At 39.5% G+C, this 24,281-nt stretch overlaps 1 protein-coding gene across 1 annotated transcript; it reads left to right on the top strand.

The window, feature by feature from the left end:
- Positions 1–20,203: 20,203 nt before the first annotated feature.
- LOC133732181 (protein STRICTOSIDINE SYNTHASE-LIKE 3-like) lies at positions 20,204–24,074 on the top strand. The gene is made up of 4 exons (XM_062159667.1): positions 20,204–20,718; positions 21,035–21,310; positions 22,408–22,575; positions 23,425–24,074. Exons 1-4 carry the CDS (start codon positions 20,390–20,392, stop codon positions 23,825–23,827), a joined length of 1,176 nt encoding a protein of 391 aa, XP_062015651.1. The 5' UTR covers positions 20,204–20,389; the 3' UTR covers positions 23,828–24,074.
- Positions 24,075–24,281: the final 207 nt, after the last annotated feature.

Raw genomic sequence — 24,281 nt, 5'->3', positions numbered from 1 at the left:
CACATTATTGCCACCGAATAAGGTCTTTATTAGGGGTCAGTAATCTTTCTCCTGTTGATTATAAAATGATCATTTTAGTTTTTTTTGTGATAAAGTGCAATACTCTGTGAATCCTGCAAGTTTTGATGGTTTATTGGGGGGCAGTAGACACATTATTGTCCCCCAATAATGTCTTTTTAGGGGTCAGAAATTTTCTCTTGACGATTTTAAAATGATCATTTTTGTTTTGTTTGGGTGCAGAATGGGTAGGCCGAAATTCACCATGATGAGTGACTCGGAAGAAGATGTCCGGAGTTCAGAGAGTTTGGATCAGGGTACTGAGTCAACGTTTAACCAGCCCCTGCAAAAAAAATTTGACGAAATCAGAAAGAGGAAGCGACAACAGGCAGACGAGATTTCCGATGAAGAATCTGCTGAAGAAGAAGTCAATGAAGATTCAAAACAATCGATTGAAGAAGACTCAGAATCAGAAGGCGAACAGACAACGAAGAGGTTTGTAATCAAAACAAGACAATAGCCGAAAAGGAAAACAGTTGAAGAGGAAGAGGATTCAGAAGAAGAAGAAACAAAGAGGAGGAAAGCCAAGAAGCCAAAGAAAGGGACAATTAAGAAGGAAGTGCAGAAGAAAGAGGTCCAAAAAGCGAAGATTGAGTGGAAGCAGCAGAAGTGCACACTCAGCTCCTTCTGGAGAGTGGTAGATGCACACAAGGAGAGAATACCAGAAGAAACGAAGAAAATATTGAGGGGCACAGATTTTGGTGAAATGATCGAACCATTCTAGCAAGACAAGATAACCGAGATCCAGCTCCACAAGCATGAAGCGGACCTGGAGATAATTATGAGGCACTTCGACCGCACAGACAACAAGTGGAAGTTTGGGGATGTTGTTATGGAAATAACGGAGGAGGATGTCACAGCTTTATTTCACCTTCCGGCTGAAGGAGAAGTGTTCAATGTGAATATATAGGAGGGTGGTGAGGGATGAGATGGAAGACTCCCCAATATTTGGCAGCCCTTTAAAGATGCAGGTTGTCCTCAAAACAAAGGTGGAATCGAAGCTGGTAACTGAGTTGACAAAGCCGGAAAAATAGAAAGATGCCCGGAAGATAGTCGTGCTAATGATCACGTATCTATTCAGCACATTCTTCTTCAGCAGAACCGGAGCTCAGATTACATGGGATATGGTCGCCGAATGTGAACGGATTGAGACCATAAACATGTACAACTGGCCAAGACTGATTCTGGACTTCTTGATGGAAGGGCTACAAAAGTATAGGAGAAACAGTCCATCCACAATGAATGGATGCCTTCTTCTCATCTATTACTGGTTCCTTGAGAAGACCAAGGCAAAGACCTGGATACCTGGAAAGAAGAATGAAACTCCATGATTCATCCGATGGTCGATAAAGGAAATATTTAGCCTGGAGCAGCTGTACAGGAATGAGAACTTAGCCGTGGTAAGCAAAACACAAAAACATTACATGGATTTGATTACTACACCAAACTGACTTGTTAAATGTAACAGGATTTGATAAAAGCTGGACCGTGGTCTGCGAAACTTGAACTCGAAGACCTCGAGCTGGGAGATGAGGTGCAGGACACACCAAGCTTTGACAATTGGGTGAGTATCACGGCTGATCTTAACTACTGCCAATTATTGGGGGGCAATAGATACATTGTTGGGCCCCAAAAATGTTTTGACTCTTGTTCAGTAATAACTTAAACTAGGCCTTTGAAGTGAAAACTGATGTTTGTGTCTTTATTTAATACATTGGCTTGTTTTCCATGGAAATATGAGCTTTTATGGTGGTCTACTGGGGGGCAATAATATTATTATGGGCCCCCAGTAAACACATTATTAGGGACCAATAACTTACAGGTTTTTGTTCTATTTTTTGCAGGTGCCCCAGGCAAGCCAAGCGGAAGATGAACAAAATGAAAGGCTGACAGGGAATATCAAAGAACTAATCAGGGAGATGGAGGCAGCCATTGGTGAGACAAATCCCACCAAAGAAATGGAGGCAAAGCTAGGAAGGCTTGCCAAAGCAAACGAGGAATTGAATGCGCAGAACAGAGATCTATGGGCCAAGCTAAAGGTTGCCGATGAGAGGATTAAAGATCTGGAGAATGAAAAGAGAGGGAAAAATAACCTCATCAGGGCGTTGTACATCAGGCTTGGAAAAGAAAAAGGAGAGGTCCCCCCACCACAAAGACAGCTTTAGATAGTTCCTTTCACGCCCAAAGTGGCCCCCCAAATATGAAGTTTTGGATGAAAATCCAAACTTTGGACCGAGCGTCGGAGAGGAGACCCATTATGCAGCCACTGTGGGACGGTCGACGGACACGGTGACGTCAACGTTTGCTATTGCAATGGAAGTACCTGAACAACAACAAGAAAGTCGTTTACAACTGGGGCAACCAGAAGGTGGGAATCAAGAAGAAGATGAATAGCTCGATAACATAATAAGGATGATTGCTGAGAAAGAAGTGACGGAAGTAGTTGGAAAGGAAAAACAGAAAGAAGGGACCCATGCTGAACAGCAAAAACAGAAGAAAACTCCGGAGATACATTCTATAGAGAAGAATAGAAGAGGAGTGGGAGTATGACACTCCAGAAGAAGCAAAAATGAGGAAGAGAGCTGGACCTAAGAAAGCTAGAATCATGCCGCAGGCCCAGAGAAAAGTGGAGAACAAGATCAAGATCAAGGGTGTCAAATGCGATAAGCCAACATGGAAAACACTGGACCCAGTAGTGGCAAGGCACTATCGAGACTTCTTCAATGTTGCTGTGAAAGACACGTAAGTACACAGCCTGCTTTAATATGGTATAACAATTCAATTTCTGTATTTCATACTGATTACATTTGCATTGAAATCAAATGTTCCTGTTTGAACAGAACCGAGTACTAGATCAGCAGTGATCTTCTACGCCGGATCACCAAGCATGACCTCAAAGTAATCATCCAAGAGGGGGATATCGAAATTGATGTAAGTCTTTCAAAGAAAGGCTCCATTCAATGAATTATTGGGTCCCAGTAGAATGATTACTGCCCCCCAGTAATATGCGTATTTCATGCAATTTACTTCTATCTTGTTCACTTACACTGTTGTGATGGAAAATCCAATGACCCAATTGCAGGTGATTTGGGTTAATATCGACTTGTTGAAGTCTGATGCCGCAGCAAAATGCGCAAGTGGGATTTCTCACTGTAGACGCTGGGGTAAGTAACCTAAACCAAACACATTGAGTTTTGTGTTTATTGGAGAGCAGTAGTGTGTAAAAGGCAGAATTATGGAGGACTTTTGGTTGGTCTACAGGGGGGCAATAGATAGATTATTGCCCCCCAATAAAGTATTGAATATATGTCATTTTGTGTTGAAATTATGTGTTTTAAAGCTGTTCTGTTTATTTGTGTTTAGAACTCATATCTTTCACCGCTAACCTGGGCACCAAGATGAGTTTCGCATCTGTCGCTCACCCCCAAACCAACGGCCAGGTCGAAGCAGCAAACAAGATAATCAAGAAGCTGCTAAAAAAGAAGCTCGACGACGCCAAGGGTTTATGGGCGGAGAAGCTTCCAGAAGTTATGTGGGCCATCAGGACTACCCCAACTTCCGCCACTGGTGAAACACCATTTTGTATGATGTTCGGAACTGAAGTCGTCCTACCTATTGAGATAACTCAACCTACCGCTAGGGTCGAAGGCTACTGCCCCGAGACCAACGACGAAGGCGTCAATCTCGACAGGGACCTCCTAGAGGAAAAACGACACAAGGCCCATCTGCACAATTTGCAAAACAAACAACGGGTATCGCATTTCTACAACGCTAGGGTCAAGGCCCGGAACCTCCAACTGGGGGACTGGGTAATGAAGGAGGTCATTCCACCGCCAACGGTACTTCGCCCAACTTGGGAAGGTCCATACAAAATTGTAGAAGTCGCCAGCCCCGGCACCTTCTACATGATGGACAAGGATGGCATCACAACGACCCACCCTTTGAATACCGAACACCTTCGGTATTACTACAAATAGTCATGCCGCTAGCCTAGAGCATCTTGACTTAGCTAAATTTTTGACTCAATATTTAGCTAAGGGAAGCTACCCAACGGGTACAACCCCGCTTTTTGTAAACGCTGACATATCAGCTATCAATGAAACGAGGAATTATTCAAACCATTGTCGCCAAGTCCAAGCACAAGAATTAAGGGGAAACGCCAACAAAGTTCGGCGGACTACATCCGCTACATCGTGCACTTGGAACAATTTTAATCCCTTTAATGTTTCATTGAGTCACAAAACAGCAGTCAAAACTCTAGCGGTCCATAAATATGCAAACAATACAATCGGTAAACACATTCGTCTCAGAAGCAAAAGAAAACAACTGTATATTATGGGTCGGGACTACCCGCCCAAATATATTGTCAAAATACAAAAAGGCCTTAGCGGCACAAAAAAAAAAAAAAAGTAAGATAAAGGCCTCAGCGGCACTACATCAGACTATGGAGCTATCTTCATAGATGTTGGGGGGCAACAGCGGCAGTCTCGCCCTCCGGCGGCGGTTGTTGCTCGGACTGACGACTCGTCTGATCGGACCCACGAGCGGTAGGGCTCGGCATTATAATGGTACCATCCGCTAGGGTGTGGGTGGCCAGAAAGCCAGCACGGGAGACCTCGAACTGAGTAGGAAGTGGGGTCCGCTGAGAGTCATCCGCCGGACGCACACCACTCTCTCCGCTACCTGAGCGGGCACCCTCAGCCTGAGCAGGAACCACACCCTTCGCGAGCGGTGCGTTCTGACCAGACGGCCCAGCGGGCTGGGACGCCTTGACCCAATCGATAGCGCCCTTTTGGTTAAGCAGTTCCACGTTGGCGGCGGCACCAGCCTTCGCCGCCTCAGTCATCGCTTTCTTGTATTCCGCCGACTGCTTAAACGCCTCCACTGCGGCGGCCGCCGCACGGTTCCTCTCAGCTCCCAGGCGAGCAACCTCGCCCTCCAGACTCTTCACTGCAGCGGATTTGGCGGCAGAATCCCGCTGAAGGATCTCAACTTTCTTAACCTTAGCCGCTACTTGATCCTTCAGCAAGGCTATATCTTGCTCCAGGTCCCGCTCAACGGCGACAAACAGCTTGCCGCGGGCATCCGCAACATCACATTCTGCCTTGGTCAAGCGCCGCTCCACATCCGCCAACCTGTCTTTGCCACCCCCAGCTCCCTCTGGAGACCCTTGATCTCCTCCCTAAGCTGCCGCTCAACCCGGGACTGTTTCGACGCCGCCAGGAACACCTCATGCATCCCAATAGAGAGATGCCCAAAGGCCGAGCTAAAGGGCGATTGATCAAAGGCGGCCGAGCGCACGATCCCCTCTAGGCCGCCAAACCCGAGCCGCTTGCAGAGGTGGAAAAGAAATTCCCGCCCATGGTCGGTCAGGAACTCTGCGTACGCGGCAAACGAGTCCAAGTCGCTCGCTTGCACCTTGGGCGGAGCCTGTCTTGCCCTCTTCTGCTGGCGGGCCCCGATGGTCTTTGCGTCGTCCCCTTCCTCCTCTCCATCGGAGTCATTTTGGCGATGCCTCCTCTGAAGCACCACCTGTGTGGATCCAGCGATGCCAGGCCTCTATCCCTTCTGCGCCTCCAGCCCAGCAATGGTGACTGTTTCCGCCGGCGGCACCACTTTCTCCTTGTGCGGCCCACGCCGGTTAGCGGGCACTCTATCTTTTTACTGCACAGTTGCAGCAATGGCCTTACTCCTGCCGGCAGCCCCACGGTCCACGCCAGTTCCCACCTGAACGACGGGCGAACCATCGGCACCAAGGTGAGAGTGGTGCGACATCGGTAGCACCAAGAGAGGGAGTCAGTAATGGATTATTACTCAATAGTTTTTAGTTTTAACTTGAAGTAACTTGGTTATGTTGTGTATACAGTACTATGCTATAAAGTATGAACAGACCAAAGAAAAAGATGAGGATACTAGACCTTTTGAGTGTGGTGTCGAGACAATGGTTTATGAACCCCTGTGGTCAATCTTCCGTTTCAAAAAGGTACTAGTACCAATTCACCACAGTACAAGCATGCACTACACCTTGCTAGTAATCGACAATGAAAAAAGGAGCTTCAGTCATATGAATTCATTGAGGCCACCAATCGATGAATTCACAAATGAGGAGAAGTACCACCTGAATGCAGCAAGAGTGGTATGTAATCATTCCACAAATGCTTGTTTATGTTTTCCATATTGTTTAGCATGCTTTAGTTGAACTAAAATTTGATATCTGCCAAAAAACAGGTAAAGCACATCAAGAAGTTCATACATGCTGTGAACTTGACTAAGATGAGAATACCGGGTGAAAGCCAAGATCCAAATGTCACTCGAGAAAAATGCAAAGGCGAAAATGACAAGGAAAACCTAATTATTGTTGAAGAAGCAATGACCGAGGAGGAAAAACAAACCAGGAACTGGATCTTACAGAATAACGTTGTGGAGACAGACTATGAACTCTATGAAGACTTTGACTGCCCGCAACAGAAACCATCATCGTAAGTACATTACACGACACTATTTGGCGTTATAGTTGTGAAACATGTTGTTGTTGACTACATTCCTATATGCTGCAAAACAATCTCTCTGTTTATTGCCCCCCAAAAAAGTTAACATAAATTCCTTTTACATCTTTGCAGTGGTGATTGCGGGCCCTTTATGCTCCATTTCATGGAGAGCATAGTAAATGGCGTAGAACCAACCAAGGAAGGCTGGGACAACATGAGGAAAAGATTGCTTGGGAGGTTCATGCACCTTCTATTGGGCAGAAAGTGAGGAGCAGAATTAGAGATAACATATGTAGAAATTTAGTTTTAGTATTCGAAGAGTAGGGATTGTAAAGTTCTCGTACTAGCCTTATTGGATGATATAATTTAGTTTCAAACTATGCTGAAATGAACTACAGTATTGGATGATATAATATACTCTTGCTGACTTCAATTAGTAGCAGGTCCTTTACACAAATTATGGTAACATTACATGCAGTATCCGATTCATGCTCCAAAATAGACATGTTTATTGCCCCCCAATAATCTTAGTAATTTTGGTCAGAATAGTATTGGGCCCCACTAATATTTAAGAAGATGGCTAGAAGTATCTCAGTTGGTATTTAAATTTGTTGGCAACAATTGAGAAGGGTTTGAAATCACTAGAAGTCCTTGAATAGATGACATTACTGGGGGCAATAATCTGTTTATTGCCCCCCCATAAACCACTTGTAAGTAGTAATTGCAACTCAAACCTGTTCGAAATTTAACTTCAACTATCTAAAAGCAATTGTAATAAACCCAAAAGTAAAAATCTGTCATCTGAAAAGAATAATGATTGTTTGAGCCTGAATATAAACAATTACTGGCCCCCAATAACCCCATTACTGGCCCCCAATAGAAAAAAGGAAAACCTATCAACCCTTTACATAAACATATACTACTATTGAACGAGAGGTTCAATGCAGCTCAACTTGTTATGAGTGCCAATTTTGCCACAACGGCCACAACGAATCAGCTTCTTTTCAACCACTCCAACCGACTTGAACCGCTTCACCCTAGGCCTCCCAGGTGGCCTCTTCGCAAGGGGAGTTAATATACAGTCAGTAGCAGATTCAAAAGAAGACATATCAACATTGGTTATCGGCCGGATAGGAAAACTGTAGCTCTTCTTGAACATATCAACACAAAAGTACTTATCAATGTAATCATAGACATTTTCAGATGCAGCTTGTATTGCAGCAAGGCCGTGAGGACAAGGAAAACAATTGATCTGCCATTTCACACATGAACATGAATGCTCGGAAATGTTAACTACATAAGAAAAGTCATATCGAACCTCATAAACTCCAGGGCAAGAATAATGGACACTGAAACGACGAGATTTCTCCATCTGCACCTTCAACCTTTTCTCCATTTTCGGAGTTAGTTCTGTGATCCAACGTTGTGCCTCATCCCTCCTCTCACCCATCAGCTCCATTTGTTTTATTCTGGTCTGATCCAACATACAATATACCAGCATCAAACGCTCAATTGCAATCCAAGAGTTAAATGATTCAGCAATCCCATTAGCCATAATTCCATATCGGCAGCTAGTATAAAATGCATGGCACCAATTTTGCACAGGGATTTCAGCAAGAAAAGGGTCAATAATATCGGCACCACCAACTTCTCTAAGCAACCGCAAATTGAAACGGTATTCCTTCTCAATAGAGGAATATGCAACCTTAACAAACTTCTGCTTAACATCTTCTATCAAGACAGAATTACCTTTACCCCTATATTTACCGGCAAGGTTCGCCACCAAATTCTTGTAACAAAACAGATGAGGATGACCAGCAAAAACCTTATCGAAAGCACTCAACAATCCAGTACCCCGATCATTAATAAATGTGATGACTCTTCCTTGAGGTTCAAGCAAACGCTTCAAATGCTTGAAAAAGAATGTCCAATTTGCATCTGTCTCAGAATCACAGAAACATATGGCTAGAGGGTAGAAACCTGCATAAACCAGAGCACAAAAAAATCAGTCTACTGGGGGCCAATAATGTTCTTATTGCAGGGCAGTAAACTATTACAATGTGCCACTGCACAGGAAAAATGATATCAATAACAATAAAAGAAACTAAAACAAGAAATATTAAACACACAGATGAAGAAACTAAAACAAAAGCCAAAATTACTGGGGGCCAATAATAAAATTATGGGGGGACAATAAAGTGTACATCTACCTTGATTTCCATTCCTTCTAGTTGCAGAAAGAATCTGACCCTTGTAAATGCTTTTACCAAACGTTCCATCAACATACAACACAGGCAAACAGAATTGGAAGCCTTTAACACAACCTCCGTAAGCCACAAAAAGCCACTGAAAACGATTAGTAGATGGGTCAACTTCCAGCACAAAAGAAGAGCCCGGGTTACTCAGCAAAACAGCTTCCTTATACCAAGATAACTTGCTGAATGAATCTGCATCAGAACCATATATTGCTTCCTTAGCCCTATGCTTTGCTTTCAAGGCAACCTTGTAGGAAATATCAAACCCATATGTTGACTTGAACTTACTCATAATCTCCCTTGGCTTCAATGAAAGATTATAGCTAACATCGGCAGCAATGCAAGTCTTGACAACCTTGGATCCCAAAAGCTTGTGCTTTTGAGTCCTAACTACACCCTTGCAAGTGTGAATATTATTCAACTCTGTTATATAAAGGCAACCATTGGCAGATGATGACAGAGCGCGAAGATGCCAATCACAACCTTCGGTTCTAACATTTGAACAGACTGCATGAATACGTGTTAACTTAATGAGCAAACCAAGATCGTTTCACAAAATGCATAAACACAACCAAATGATCAATACAATATGAACTAGAATACAACAAGAGGAGATGCATCCGCTACTTCATGCACAACAGCCATTCCTTCAAAAGTAGTAGCAGCAACACAACTATTCAACACAAATAATCCGAGCTCCAAAACTTCAAGAAGCCACACGCAAGAAATCTTCTACTCAACTATGTGTTTAACTCCTCTCTATGGAGTAGGACTGAATGTTTTTCACATAGTGAATAGGGACTTCAAGCACCTATATATACAAGCTAGATAGGTCTTCTCATAAAAGAATCCTTGATTCTAGCCAATGAGTTATTTCTGAAAGATGTTATAATTATCATATCAACTAATTAGATATTTATCTTTATCAAAATGGATTCCAAACCATATGAGTGACATACCAAAGCTCATTAGGTGTCTAGGTAGATAATTCATATATTTCCCATTTATTGTAGTAAGTTTAATCAGTTTGTTATTTACTTAATGTAGATAATATTAGGTCCAAATAATATTTTACAATCTCCCCTTTGGACCAATATTGTCTACATAACAACTGAACCAAAACTAGCTCATTCCAGAAAATAGCCAAAGTGTGCACTGAAATATATGGTTTCTCAATATCCATTCAGTTCTGTCAAGAACGCATCAGCGAAAATAGAACTTGGAAATAAACATGCTTATGTAAACATATTTGTTCCAAATTACCAATAATAACCTCTGCATCTCACATGAACTACAAAACTGATATGATGAAATCAAGTGGTAAAGTATGTCATTCTGCAGTAAACACTTGATTATAGTCCAACTAAAAATTTTGAATATCAAAATCATAATGCAAACATTATTTACTTAAGCACCAGTGGATTGCATGTTTGCCTCTTACTGAATATATGCATATTTCCATCCACCTGATAATCAACAAAACTAAAATAGCAGCAATCAAATATTTTCAAAATAAGATCAAGCGTGAAACAATATATCTGGAAATACCTCAAGCTTTATTCATTTGACCAAAATATGAATACATATTTGTTTCTGACATGAACTGCAAACTGAAATAAAATTAAAACTTTCAAACTAAGAAGCTGAAAACATAATCTTTATGACTTTTGCTCTTTCTGAACTCAGGAATCTAAACTAGAGAGAATTCCCATGTCTTCAACATGCTTCTTGAAAACTGAAACTGGTAATGCCTTGGTAAAAGGGTCTGCAAGCTGTGCATCTGTGCTAATGGCAGCTATTTCAATCTCTCCATCTTTTACCCTCTTTCTCACACTGTAGAACTTCAAGTCTATATGTTTTGAATTATTAGACCTCTTGCTATTCTTGCTGAAAAACAGAGCAGCTTCATTATTACAATAAACTTTCAGCTTTCCATCAACAAGATTACTTAAAATCTTTGTTTCCAAAAGAAAGTTTCTGATCCATAGGCCTTCACATACACCTTCATATATGGCTATAATTTCTGCTTGCATGGTGGATGTGGCTATCAATGATTGTTTCATTGTTTTCCAAGCCACTGCACCACCTGCCAACATATATACATAGCCACAAGTAGACTTCATTGATGCAGGATAATTGCCTGCAAAATCTGAGTCTGTGAAGCCTACAAGTTCAAGTTTCTTCACACGCTTATACACAAGCATATGACTCTTAGTCCTCTGTAGGTATCTCAATACCTTTTTGCCAACAGTCCAATGCTTGTGTCCAGGATCAGATTGAAATCTAGACAACATGCCAACTGCAAAGGATAAATCTGGCCTAGTGCATACTTGTGCATACATGAGACTGCCAACTAATCTAGCATATGGTACAGATTCCATTTCCCTTTTCTCAACACTTGTTTTAGGGCATTGATCCTTATTTAATTTATCTCCCTTAGATATTGGAACCTCCCCATGAGCACAAGTAGCTAGCCATATCAAATCTCTAAAGTATTTTTGAAATGTAGGCTTGTTGAGATAATCCCAATAAACCTTGTGCTATGTCTCTCTTTATCTCAATTCCTAATACATAAGAAGCCTCTCCTAGATCCTTCATATCAAAAAATTTCGACAGAAATATTTTGGTATCTTTCAACAACTTAATGTTACTGCTAGCAAGGAGAATGTCATCTACATATAGGATAAGAAAGACAAACTGGTTTCCAACAATTTTAAGATAAACACATTCATCAAGAAGGTTTTCAGTAAAACCAAAAGATGCAACCACAGAATCAAATTTTATATACCATTGCCTAGATGCCTGTTTAAGTCCATATATAGATTTCTTAAGTTTACAGACCAAGTTTTCTTTTCCAGTTTCAATGTAGCCCTCTGGTTGTGACATGTATATCACTTCTTCTAGTTCACCATTCAAAAAGGTTGTTTTTACATCCATTTGATGTAACTCCATATCATAGTGAGCTACAAGAGCTATTATGATTCTAAAAGAGTCCTTAGTTGAAACTGGTGAAAATGTTTCTGTAAAATCTATACCCTCCTTTTGTGTGAACCCTTTAGCCACAAGCCTTGCTTTATGTCTCTCAATATTTCCCTTGGCATCTCTCTTAGTTTTGAACACCCACTTGCTGCCTACAGGCTTGTGATTTGGATCTGGCTTCACAATCTCCCACACTTCATTATTATACATGGATTCAAGCTCTGCATCCATGGCTTTCTTCCATTGTTTTGACTCATTACTTTCTGCAGCTTGCTTAAAATTTACAGGGTCATTATCATCTACTAAAGTGCTCTCAACTTCTTGCAGATAAACCTCATAAATATCATTTTGACCACCAAAAGTTGGCTTCCTAGTTCTTTGTGATCTTCTAGGTTCAACTGCATTTTGTTGAGGTTCAGGAATATTTTGGTCTGGTATAGGTTCATCCACTTCAACATTTTGGTTTTCAAGCTCGAAGTCACCATCTGCTTCATTGTGAACTTCACTTTCAGTTTCTGCATTATTTTAAAAGTTTGGCATTTCTATTTCTGTATCCTCACTTTCTGCAATTTCCTCAAAATCATCAGTTAAATCTTCAAATTTTGTATTGCAAATACTCTCCCCCAGAAATTTAACCTGATGAGTTTCAAAAATTCTAGGTGAGTAGCGAGGTGCATAGAGTTTATAACCTTTAGATTTTTCACTATAGCCTATAAAATGACAAGTTATAGATTTAGGGTCAAGTTTTCCTAAATTGGGATTGTAAATTCTTGCCTCAGCTTTACAACCTCATACATGGCAATGATGCAGACTAGGTTGCCTACCACACCAAGACTCAAATGGTGTTTTATCCACAGACTTGCTTGTAGGGCTGGACATTTTAGCCCGAAAGCCCGCAAACCCGGACCGGCCTGTCAAGACCCGGCCCGTACGGTCTGGGCCCAATTTTTTTTTTTGTAAAAACGGTTCGGGCCGGGCCTTGTTATTCAAAAAACGGTTCGGGCCCGGTCCTTGAGTTTCAGAAAGAAAACAGCCCGTCAGGCCCGTATTACTTAAAAAAGAGACATGTGTCTCCCTCTTACTGGTCATATGATAAGGCTCAAAACCCTTATCATAGGGTCGACCTCATTGAATCCGTGGCTTCAACTCCAAAGTGCCAAACCCACAAGATTTGGGTCATTCTGCACGATCAACCCTAATTCAGCCGCCTCCTTCATTCTCCTTCTCCTTCTCTATGCCTCCGATAAATCCAACTTCTCGCAATTCTCTCCATATCTGCTGCTTCCAGAACACGATCGAGTCATCGAGGTATAGATCTCAACTGGTTGCAAAATCACCGCTAAAGATTCGCAGGTAAAGATCTCGGTACCGTCAAATTGGTGGCACTGGAAAATGGAGGTGTGATTGATTAAGTGAGTAAAAAGAAGAGATCCCGCTCCGACTTCGAACTTCCCCTCATTCTCTTCTTTTTCTCTCCCTTCCTCTGTTTCTGAGTTCTTCTGCTACTGTTTTTGTGGTAGTCAAAGTGTCAAACATATTGACAATTATTAGAAAGCTATATATACAGTAGTACCTTACTACCTCAGGCTTCCTTCAAGCTATATTTTGAAGATGTATACGGTTGTACCTATTAATATCAATCTCAATTGGTTTCAGCCTCATTTTTTTAGTTTCTGGTGTTGAAGCATCTAATTACAACTTTCAATATTTGGAGGTATGATTTAGGTATGATTTATTCTTAGTACATGATGACAACAACGATTACTTCCATTATTTAATCATTTTGAATTTTCAATTTCAGTTGTAAATTTTGCTTGCAGCTCTTCATATTTTGCTTGAAATCTGGAGATATATATAGAGAAGTAGAAAACATGTAGTTGGACCCGAAAGCCCGGAAGCCCGGCCCGAACTGAAACGGGCCGGGCCCGGGCCCAGCAAATTTTTAGTTGGACCCGGCCCGTGCCCAGCCCTACTTGCTTGGGGACCTATTGCAAAGATAGTTTGCAGTTCTTAAAGCTTCTCCCCAAAACATTTTTGGCAACCCAGAAGTACACATCATACTTCTTACCATATTCAACAGAGTTCTATTCTTTCTCTCTGCAACACCATTCTATTGGGGATTGTATGGTGTTGTTGTATATTGAGCTTTTATACCTACATCCTGCAGATATAAAGCAAATGGACCATTTTGTTGTCCTTGCTCAGTATATTTACCATAAAATTCACCCCCCCCCCCCGGCCCCCCTATCAGACCTCACAGTCTTGATTTTCATTTCTAGTTGATGTTCAACTTCAGTTTTGAAAATTTTAAATGCCTCAAGTGACTGTGATTTTTCTGACAATAGGTAGATGTAACAGTACCTTGAATAGTCATCTATGAATGTAATGAAATAAACATTTCCACATATTGTTCTATGCCTGAAGGGACCACATATATATGTATGAATTAACTCTAGCAGTTTTTCACTTCTGCTAGCAGTCTTTTTTCTTAAGTTTGTCATTTTACCCTTAAAACAATCAATGCAGTCTGCTAGGTCTGAAAAGTCTAGTTCTGGAAGTGTTTTGTCCTTTACTAATATTTGCAGTCTTTCTTTTGAAATGTGGCCTAGTCTCCTATTCCACAATTAAGCTGATTTATCATTGAACAAGGTCCTTTTAACACCTGTGATGGTGTTGTTACTTAATGTGTTATTTCTGTCTTCAACAAGTGAGATTACTTGTTGAGGTATTGAACAATTCAATTTCATATAATTATCCAAAATAACACCAGAACCATATAACAAGGAACCTTTAGAAATTTTTATTCCATCCAAATCAATGTAAAAACAGCAACCATTCTTAACCAAAAGAGACATAGAAAGCAAATTCCTCTTAATCGAGGGAATGTAATAAACATCATCCAAAACTAAAAAATTTCCAAAACCTAGCTAGATCTAGTCTTAAGGTTCCTATAGCCTTCACTGCAACCCTCATGCCATTTCCCACACAGACATTGGTTTCCTCACTTCTTGGTGCCCTCTTCTTTGTGAATCCCTGTAAAGAATTCGTAATATGCAAGGGTGAGCCAGAATCTAACCAATAAGTGTGAGGTTCAATATTGACAAAATTAATTTCTAAAGAAAAAGTTTCTGTAATACTTAAGAAATTCTTACCCTTCTTCACCAACCAAGCTTTAAAACCTAAGCAGCCCTTCTTCATATGTCCTACTTTCTTACAAAAGTAGCACTTGAACTTAAAAGCTTTGGTGGTGTTAGGTGCTGCAGTGTTTCCAGATGGCTTAGTGATGATTTTGGTGACCTTAAGCTTGTTCTTCTTTTTCTTTGGCTTTTCCACCGGGTTCACAGAGGTTGCAGGCTCTCTCTCTTTCTTAATTCTATCTTCTTCATCAGCACAGATAGATTTGAGCTCATCTATGGTCCAGGTACCCTTTAGAGCATTGTAGCTAGTTCTAAGCCCACTGAAGGTATTTGGCAAGGAATGCAGTGCAACATGCACCACTTGCCTATCATTCACTCCCATCAGTAACTCCCTGAGCCTAGCATTAATGTGGATCAGCTTCATTATGTGCTCTCTAACTCCCCCAGATCCTTCATACTTCAGCTCATGGAAAGCCTTAGACAATCTTGCAGCCTCTGCTTTCTCACTCTCTTTAAGATTTCTCTCAATGGCCTCCATATAGTCAGTAGCCAAGTCAGGTTCTTCTACACTACCTCTTATAGTGTCAGACATAGTGTTTCTAATGGTGTTCTTGGCCATTCTATTTGACCTGTGCCAGGCTTTAAATGCCTTAACCTCCTCAGCTGAACTATCTTTAGTTAATGCCTCAGGTTCATCCTCATGAAAGACTAGGTCTATATTCTCATGCATCATCATATAACGCTCTACCGAATCTCTCCAGGCTCTAAAGTTTGTTCCAGTGAGCATCAAAACATTGTTGAGGTTCATGTAAATACTTCCTAATGAGCAAAGTCAAAAAAAAAATTCTGTAAGTTTCAGTTTCAAAACGCAAAAGATACAAAGTTTCAATTTAGCAATATTTCTGCAGATTTATGTGTTAGTTCCAAAAGCAGTTCAAAAACACATAAAACACCAAAACAAAATATCAACCATAATGGAAACAAGTACCACAAGATACTATGTCAATGAAAATACCCCAAATCTGAATTTCACATTAGGCAACACTTTTGTAGCAGTAGACATAATGTACTTAAGTTTCTAAATCTTCACCCCATAATTAGAGAACTCAAGTTATCCAAAAAGACAATCAACATCTTATGACAGTAGAAGAGTCTTTAAGTATCAAAATATGAATTCAAAATCATGTGTGAAGCTGTTTGTCACCAAACTATGCTATATTAACACTTCTTTGGAAGACACGAGTAAGCACCGTTTGAAAACAATTAACACAAGTTTCCAGGTCATTTTTATCTTAATGATCATTAATAATAACAGAAATTGCTTTGTGCAACATGCCTATTTTTATTTGCAACAACCTGTGACCTAAATAAAGTTTAACTAAATTCAATTCAAGACATCAAGGCACTCGAAAAGAAACTTTACTCAATCTCCAATTTTCTCAATGAAAATATGACAACATTTACAGGGAGACAGTGAACTTCTTAACTCAAACATTCATCAATTTATCATATAATCATTGTTCAATTACAGATATATATTAGCAGAATGCAAAATATTAAGCACAACCATCCATAAGCAATCACAGAGAAAGCACAAAATCGTTTCAAATCAACTCAATTCAATTCAGAGACACAAGTTCACCAAAACTTAAATTTCATCCGGTCACCATCTACTCTAGCCTAGCTAGGTGCACGCCGGGAATGCTTCTAGTGTTCTTGTAATTCAACAGAAAACAAATTAAAGCTTTGAATCGAAACATGGTTCTCAGAAGGCCTAACCTTTGCGACTGCAATTCTGCAACAATTTTAGCGGAAGCAATAATTCCCAAAAGCGATCTTAATCCGAATTTTTTTTTTTTTCTTCTTGGCCTGTTAACCAAAACCCTAATTTCCCAAAACGTTTTGCAATTCAACATAACACAAAACTCTAGTTCAAAATACAAGAATTGATCTTCTAAAAATGATTTATGAATTGTGAAATTTGGCTCTGATACCATTTGTTAACTTAATGAGCAAACCAAGATCGTTTCACAAAATGCATAAACACAACCAAATGATCAATACAATATGAACTAGAATACAACAAGAGGAGATGCATCACCTGCTTCATGCACAACAACCATTCCTTCAAAAGCAGTAGCAGCAACACAGCTATTCAACACAAATAATCCGAGCTCCAAAACTTCAAGCAGCCACACGCAAGAAATCTTCTACTCAACTATGTGTTTAACTCCTCTCTATGGGGCAGGACTGAATGTTTTTCACATAGTGAATAGGGACTTCAAGCACCTATATATACAAGCTAGATAGGTCTTCTCATAAAAGAATCATTGATTCTAGCCAATGAGTTATTTCTGAAAGATGCTATAATAATCATATCAACTAATTAAATATTTATCTTTATCAAAATGGATTCCAAACCATATGAGTGACCTACCAAAGCTCATTAGGTGTCTAGGTAGATAATTCATATATTTCCCATTTATTGTAATAAGTTTAATCAGTTTGTTATATACTTAATGTAGATAATATTAGGTCCAAATAATATTTTACAATACGGTCCAAATCATTTCTCAAAAATACAAACTCGAAACCAACTGCAATTGCATACTTCCTGAGTTTCTCACGGAGCTCAGCTGCACCATGAAACTTCTCCCCAACATGATGAATATAAGAACTCCACTCATCAAACAAATACGTCTTGTGAACTTCAGTCCTAAATGCCTCCCCCAAATAATCGTCTTCATCAATAACTGCCGAACAACTATCCAGTGAACAAGTTCTGCTGCAACTTCCACCAATCTTTAAAACAGAAATCTCAACACAATCTAACTTATGTACTCTAGCAGCGCAGAACATCATCTGGAAATCACGATCGTTACGAAGAAAACAAACTTCACAACTAGGAACTGTATACTGAAGCTCAATAACATCACTTGGCAAAAACTGGAATGTACGGAAAATGTCTTCATACAAGTCATAATAGCTCATACATTGATTCAAAGGAATCATATAACCTTTGCCAGAGTAAAGGCACCTAGCAACCAAAGGATCAGCCATAATCCTGGGAAAAAAAAAGGAGAACGAATCTATTATTGCCCCCCAATAAAGAGATTATTGCCACACAATAGTGTAATCAAAACTACCTAAACAACTCATAATCAGTAGCAAATTGCTTTTAAAATAACAAAAAAAAAACTAGACAACAATTACAACAACATACTAACACATAATACATATTACTGTCCCCCAATACAGACATTACTGGGGCCCAATAATATAGTCAAAACAACAAAAACACTGCGGAAAATGTAACAAATCTCAATTCAAACAAATAAAAAGATCATTACACTACAATTAGATAGGCTAACTACCGATTAAAACACATTATTGCTCCCCAATGGAATTATTATTTCCCCCCAATAATATAATCATAACGACAAAAACACTACAGAACAAACTCAAAACCAACACGAAGCGTGAATTCAACCAAAAAAGCACGAAGCATGAATTCAACAGTAATCTGCCATTCCAAAGTAAATGGAGTGTTTTTTTGTTGGTCTACTGGGGGGCAATAGACAGATTATTGGCTCCCAGAAATGTTTGGACTGTTGTTCATAAATCACCTGTTACCACAGAAATTCAAAACTAACACAATGCACTCAAGAAGACCTGGAAATTAAAAATCAGAACTGCAAAAACAATTCAAAACCAGTACAAACATTACACAAAGCTTAGATTCAGCAAAATCAGTACGAAGTTAACACAACAATTCGTACGCAAAAAGACCTAAAATCAAACAGATTAAATCGAGCTAAAATCAAACAGTAAAAGATCGATGAGGAAAATAAACAAACCACAATGGAGCAACACGTAGAGGATCTCCATCTCGCTCCATGTGAAAATCGCAGCAGTTCTTCTCTCTCTAGGAATCGCAAGTCTTCTATCACTAGCTCTAACTACAAATCGCAGAAATTCACACATAGAAATCGCACGGCTCCTCTATCCTATCTCTAGAAATCGCACAGCTCCTCTCTCTCTCTCTCTAAAATGGCAGAGCTCCACTCTCAAAAACCAGGGAGCTTCTTTCTCTACAAATCCAGCCGATCCTCTCTCTCTCTAAAATCGGAGAGCTTTACTCCCTAAATCCTATTTCTGTTACAATTTGAAAAGCGTTTCAGTTATGAAAGGGCAAAACGGTCAGGAAAAATGGATAAAACAGGAACGTTTTGAAACTATTGGGTAATTGGGGTTTAAAAATGAAAACTGTTGTTTAAGTGGGCAATCTCTTAGAGTGTTTGGGTAAGTGGGGTTAATTAACCCTAAAATTGAGTAAATGATCATTTATCCTTATACTACCCTGATCATCACCACCACATTGTTTAGAAGTGTTGTTCAACCTGCACAGATCAAATTAGGCCCAAGAGCTCGAACAAAATCACCACATATATGCTTCTATTGTCCAAGTCCAAAACCTTACCCCTTAGATGGCTAGATTTGTCTTTGAGATGAGCCGAGGAAGTAAGAAAAATCACCCAAAGACCTTGTTTTTTTTTTTTTTTTTTTTTTTTTTTTTTTTTTTTTTTTTTAAAAAAAAAAAAAAGGGTTTGAAACCCAGCCTAGCTGGGAGGCTCAGCCCCACGCCCAAAGACCTTGTATCTTCTCCCAAATCAAAATTAAATCCAATGGGTCGTAATCATGGTGAACAATCATAGCGTGATTGAAACTCCATGGGCCACTCTTTCGGATACGGCCGATGTCGTCCACTCTTTCGGATTGAATCTTTCTCATTTTGCGGTCTCTCTTTGTCTAACGGCCTAATTAATTCTTAGGTTCACCCCTAGGGTGAATGAGCATATTCACCCCCATTGTCGATTAACATACTTTTATTTAATAAATTTATAATCTAACGGTCCATATCTTAAATTAGCCTTTAAAGATCATCTCTGTAAAAAATCAATCGAATCAGAAATCGTTTAATTATCTAATTGAATCAAACAAATGGATGGTTCTAACAACAATTACTACTATTATGATGAACCGTCCATGTATTTCATAGAAATGAATAACTGAAAGGTCTTGAATTTGATTGATTTTTTACAAAGGTAATCTTTGTATTATGTTATATAAAATGAATGGTTGGATTAGAAAATTATAAATTTATTATGCGTTAATCGACAATGGAGGTGAATATGCTCATTCACCCTTGGGGTGAACCTAAGAATTGTTCATTTATCAGCCGGCCTTGTTTTAAAATTGACGAGACGTGATTTGCAATTTGGTGCAAAAACATAGAACACCTCGTTCGCTTGCCATCTACCAGACTTGAATAAGATTTATGACGACGACTTATGAGGCATGATCAGTGGTCTACCTACTCAACCTACCTACCCCTCTTGCCTGCTCTTCAAATACTCCGCTCATTTCCACAGAAACCAAACCCCACTTCTCTCAACAAGTCTGATCAGCGGCGATGAAACCCGGCAGAGTAGTTGCAGGACTGTTCCTGCTGTTGGCTGTCTACTGTGGAATAGACCCTTTTAAGCACAGCGCAATCTCTGACTTCCCGGACTTTGTATCCCACGAAATCGACATGCCCAGTTTGTCCTCGGTTCCTAAGGAGAGAGACACCCAGAATTCGCTTCAGAAATCGGAGATTAAGTTCCTGAACCAAGTTCAAGGCCCTGAGAGCGTCGCTTTTGACCCGCAAGGACGTGGACCATATACTGGTGTTGCCGATGGCAGAGTCTTGTTCTGGAACGGTCAGGCCTGGGTTGATTTTGCATATACTTCGCCTCATAGGTTACATTTCTCAACTGGGTTTTCTCTAATTTTGTTGTGCGTGAGCCAACAGAACTGTTGTGACTAAATGGTTTTGTCAAAATATGCTCTTCATGCATCATTTGCTTCTCATCATCATAACTGATAATTGGGTCATTTCAGTAGATACATATATTATTGGGGAGTTCATTATCACTTAGTAGTCTGCAACTAAATTTGCGCAGCAATCACACATAACTCATCAAAATACATTGCAGCTCTATTTTGGGCTTTTTCTTTTCAAACATTACCATTCAAAACAATATATTTCTTTGCTCAAGTCTTATTTGGGATACAGGTCAGAGATATGTGATCCAAAACCATCACCTATGAGTTACTTGCCAAATGAGCACATCTGTGGAAGGCCGTTGGGGCTCCGTTTTGACAAGAAAACAGGCGATTTGTACATTGCGGATGCATATTTTGGGCTGTTGAAGGTGGGGCCAGAAGGTGGTTTGGCAACTTCACTTACAACTGAGGCAGAAGGGGAGCCATTGAGGTTTACTAATGATCTTGACATTGATGAAGAAGGCAATGTTTATTTTACTGATAGTAGCACCAAGTACCAGAGGAGGTAGGCTATTTATGCTTATTTCTTTTTTAATGTTGAGAACTGTACGATACTAAAGATTCCTGCATCCTGGTTAATCCGTTATTATAAGTCACTCACCAGTAACATGTGGATTTACTAGTTACCCTAGGGCAGAATGTTGACACCCCCATATTTTGTTGCAATACAACACCTCCTATGACTAAAGCATTGCTATACAATTTATCCTTTAGAGCATATTGGAGTTCCCCCTAGTTTGGTATAAGTTGATACTTTCATAGTTTAACGTTTCTGAATGTCACTTGTTCAGTAGATAAAATAGAGTACAAATAGAAATTTAGAACAATGCTCCTATGACTTGCTTTGAATACAATTTATCCTTTAAAGCATATTAGACTTCTCCCTAGTTTGTTGTTACTTGAAACATTCATAGTTTAAGTCTCTGAATGTCACTTGTTCAGTTGGTAAAACAGAGTACAGTTAGAAATTTTCAACATTGAATTGACATCAGTAATGACTTGCAACTTCCCCCTATAAGTATTGTTGCTGACATTTATATAGAGTACTCTTTTTTAGCTCGGTATTTTACACCTGAACTTGCAACTGAATGGGTGATTTTGACCATTTGCTTCCTGTCAATCTGGTGTGAGCAGTAAACTATGCAGTGACCTGTCAGTCAGTGTCTCAATGATATGTTTTGGAACTTAGGATCAATAAATCATAGATATTAGATAATACTGATACAGAAGAACAATAGTACAGAAATAAAGTGAAAGAGATCGAGATTTTGAAAACTGAGAGTTTGTACACTTAAATTTCTTTATAAGAGAGGCCTATAGGAAATTTTTATAATTCAAGAATTGTTTGAATGTTCTAGTTAAGGATCATAAATTAGAAGGACAATAAGTAATCCATGTAGGTTGTATCTGGTAGCATAGTGCCAATTTTACAAAAGTAACCATTTCTCTTTATTCAGATCAAGAATAAAACCCCATTCTCTTTATACTGTGGAAACACAAGGGCCTTTATCTTTTTCCTTGTTTTTTTTTTTTCTGTTTATAAATTAACTGACAAAAAGCATTATGATTAGTTCTGAGTTCTAACAGAGCTTTTTCATTCAGGAACTTCCTGCAGTTGGTTTTCTCTGCAGATGATTCTGGGAGAGTTCTAAAATACAACTCAACCACCAAGGAAACAACTGTTCTCGAAAGGAATCACCAATTTCCAAATGGTCTGTCTCTGAGCAAGGACGGTTCCTTCTTTGTTTTTTGTGAAGGAGCTAAGGGCAGGTGAGTTGGTATCTTATTTCTAACTGGTTCAGCTTTATTTTCCACTTGTTAAGGTAGATATGCAATGCGTGAGTAGGATATATGCATTAAAAGGAGACAGGACCCTTATTATTCCCCAATAAATCTGTTCAATTTCTTTGCACATACCATCTAATACATTTGCTTCTTTTGGTTCAAACCAAATCTAGAAATAAATGGTTTCTCATGGATCCTAGAAACCCTTTGCAGTTATATATTTATTCTTTATTTTTTTGTAACAGCAAACACTATCCCTCCCTCAAGTCCTCAATGAGCCCCTTATAAGGTACTTATTGGAGATTCCCATTAGTAGAAATAGGTGGACAACAAAAATAAACTTCAACCAAGTTTTGATTCCATGCCAACTTTCTCATGTTCGAGAGTCGGGCTCAATAATTTTTATATGAAGAACAACTCAACAATATGTTAGAAGTTAGATTACTTTCATGTCAAACTTGGCCATCTTGATGAAAAGTGCCTAAGAAAGCAGGTAGCTACTGGATCTTAGAATATCTACCTAAAGTTCACCTTAAAAGCTGCAAGATTTTAAAACTGATTAATTGCCAAGTTCCTTATTTTTATCCTGTCATGTTCCTTTCAAGAGAAGATAATGAGAATTAACAACCAGAGTTACTTGCTATACCAAAATATGTGACGGAAGGACACCAATACCTTTTCTTGTACCCTTACAAAATGAATAAGCATTAATTGCTAATAGGACTATGCCAACTATTTAGTGTACTTTTTGCAGCTAGCTTAGACTATTACAGATATTTTTAGCAATCCTTTGTACTTGATAATAAAAGTATGATTTTCGTGTTAATTTTGTAGCTTACGCAAGTATTGGTTGAAAGGTGAAAAAGTGGGAACTTCAGAAGTGTTTGCTGTGCTGCCTGGATTTCCTGACAATGTCAGAACTAATGATAATGGTGAATTTTGGGTAGCAGTCCACTGTCGCAGGTCCCTGTACACGTATTTTTGTGCCTTATTCCCAAAATTAAGGAAAGTCATACTCAAGCTTCCCATTTCGGCTAAGATTCAGTTCCTGCTTCACATTGGGGGCTGGCCTCATGGAGTAGTTGTCAAGTACAGCCCAGAGGGTAAGCTTTTGCAGATTTTGGAAGATAGTACGGGAAAGGTTGTTAAAGCTATCAGTGAAGTGGAAGAAAAGGATGGAAAACTATGGATGGGAAGTGTTTTGATGCCCTTCATTGCAGTCTATAACATAGCTTAAGCAAAAGAGTTCGTTTTCACACTCATTTTCATCGTTATTTGTTCTTACTCTAGAGGTATCTTCTTCGACGACTTGAAGCAACCACCCCTCTTTCTCCTCTTATCTTTTCCCACTTTATAGTCAAAATGTTGAGGACTGGGATAGTCTGTATTTTGGTACTTGTAGCTACATGGCAATGTATGTGTTTATACTCGCTGAGTTCCAGTGTACATGTGTTACTTTGTTTCAATTTTCGGTATTCCCACTATGCACTTTGACCAAGTTATTTTACACGTCTCTGAACCCGGAAGGCCGGTTTGATTTTAAGATTTTTACAGGCATTATTTTCTAAAATCAAAAGAGAATGTGTAAGTGGTTATGATGATTTCAAATATCTAATGCCAGAAATATCATATTTATTAGAAATATCAACTTCCTAACATTCCATCAACATGTGCTTTGCTTAAGCTCCAGT

The sequence above is a fragment of the Rosa rugosa genome, chromosome 2, assembly GCF_958449725.1.
Source record: "Rosa rugosa chromosome 2, drRosRugo1.1, whole genome shotgun sequence".
In the NCBI taxonomy this organism is placed as follows: Eukaryota; Viridiplantae; Streptophyta; class Magnoliopsida; order Rosales; family Rosaceae; genus Rosa; species Rosa rugosa.
This window is presented reverse-complemented; position numbering and strand designations above follow the sequence as displayed.

What these genes read in the sequence shown, in the direction of transcription:
- LOC133732181 (XM_062159667.1), top strand. Translation starts at nt 20,390, where the DNA reads ATGAAACCCGGCAGAGTAGTTGCAGGACTGTTCCTGCTGTTGGCTGTC. An exon ending in GCATATACTTCGCCTCATAG is followed by an intron (nt 20,719 to 21,034) that starts GTTACATTTCTC and finishes TTTGGGATACAG; the next exon opens with GTCAGAGATATGTGATCCAA. An exon ending in TGTGAAGGAGCTAAGGGCAG is followed by an intron (nt 22,576 to 23,424) that starts GTGAGTTGGTAT and finishes TTAATTTTGTAG; the next exon opens with CTTACGCAAGTATTGGTTGA.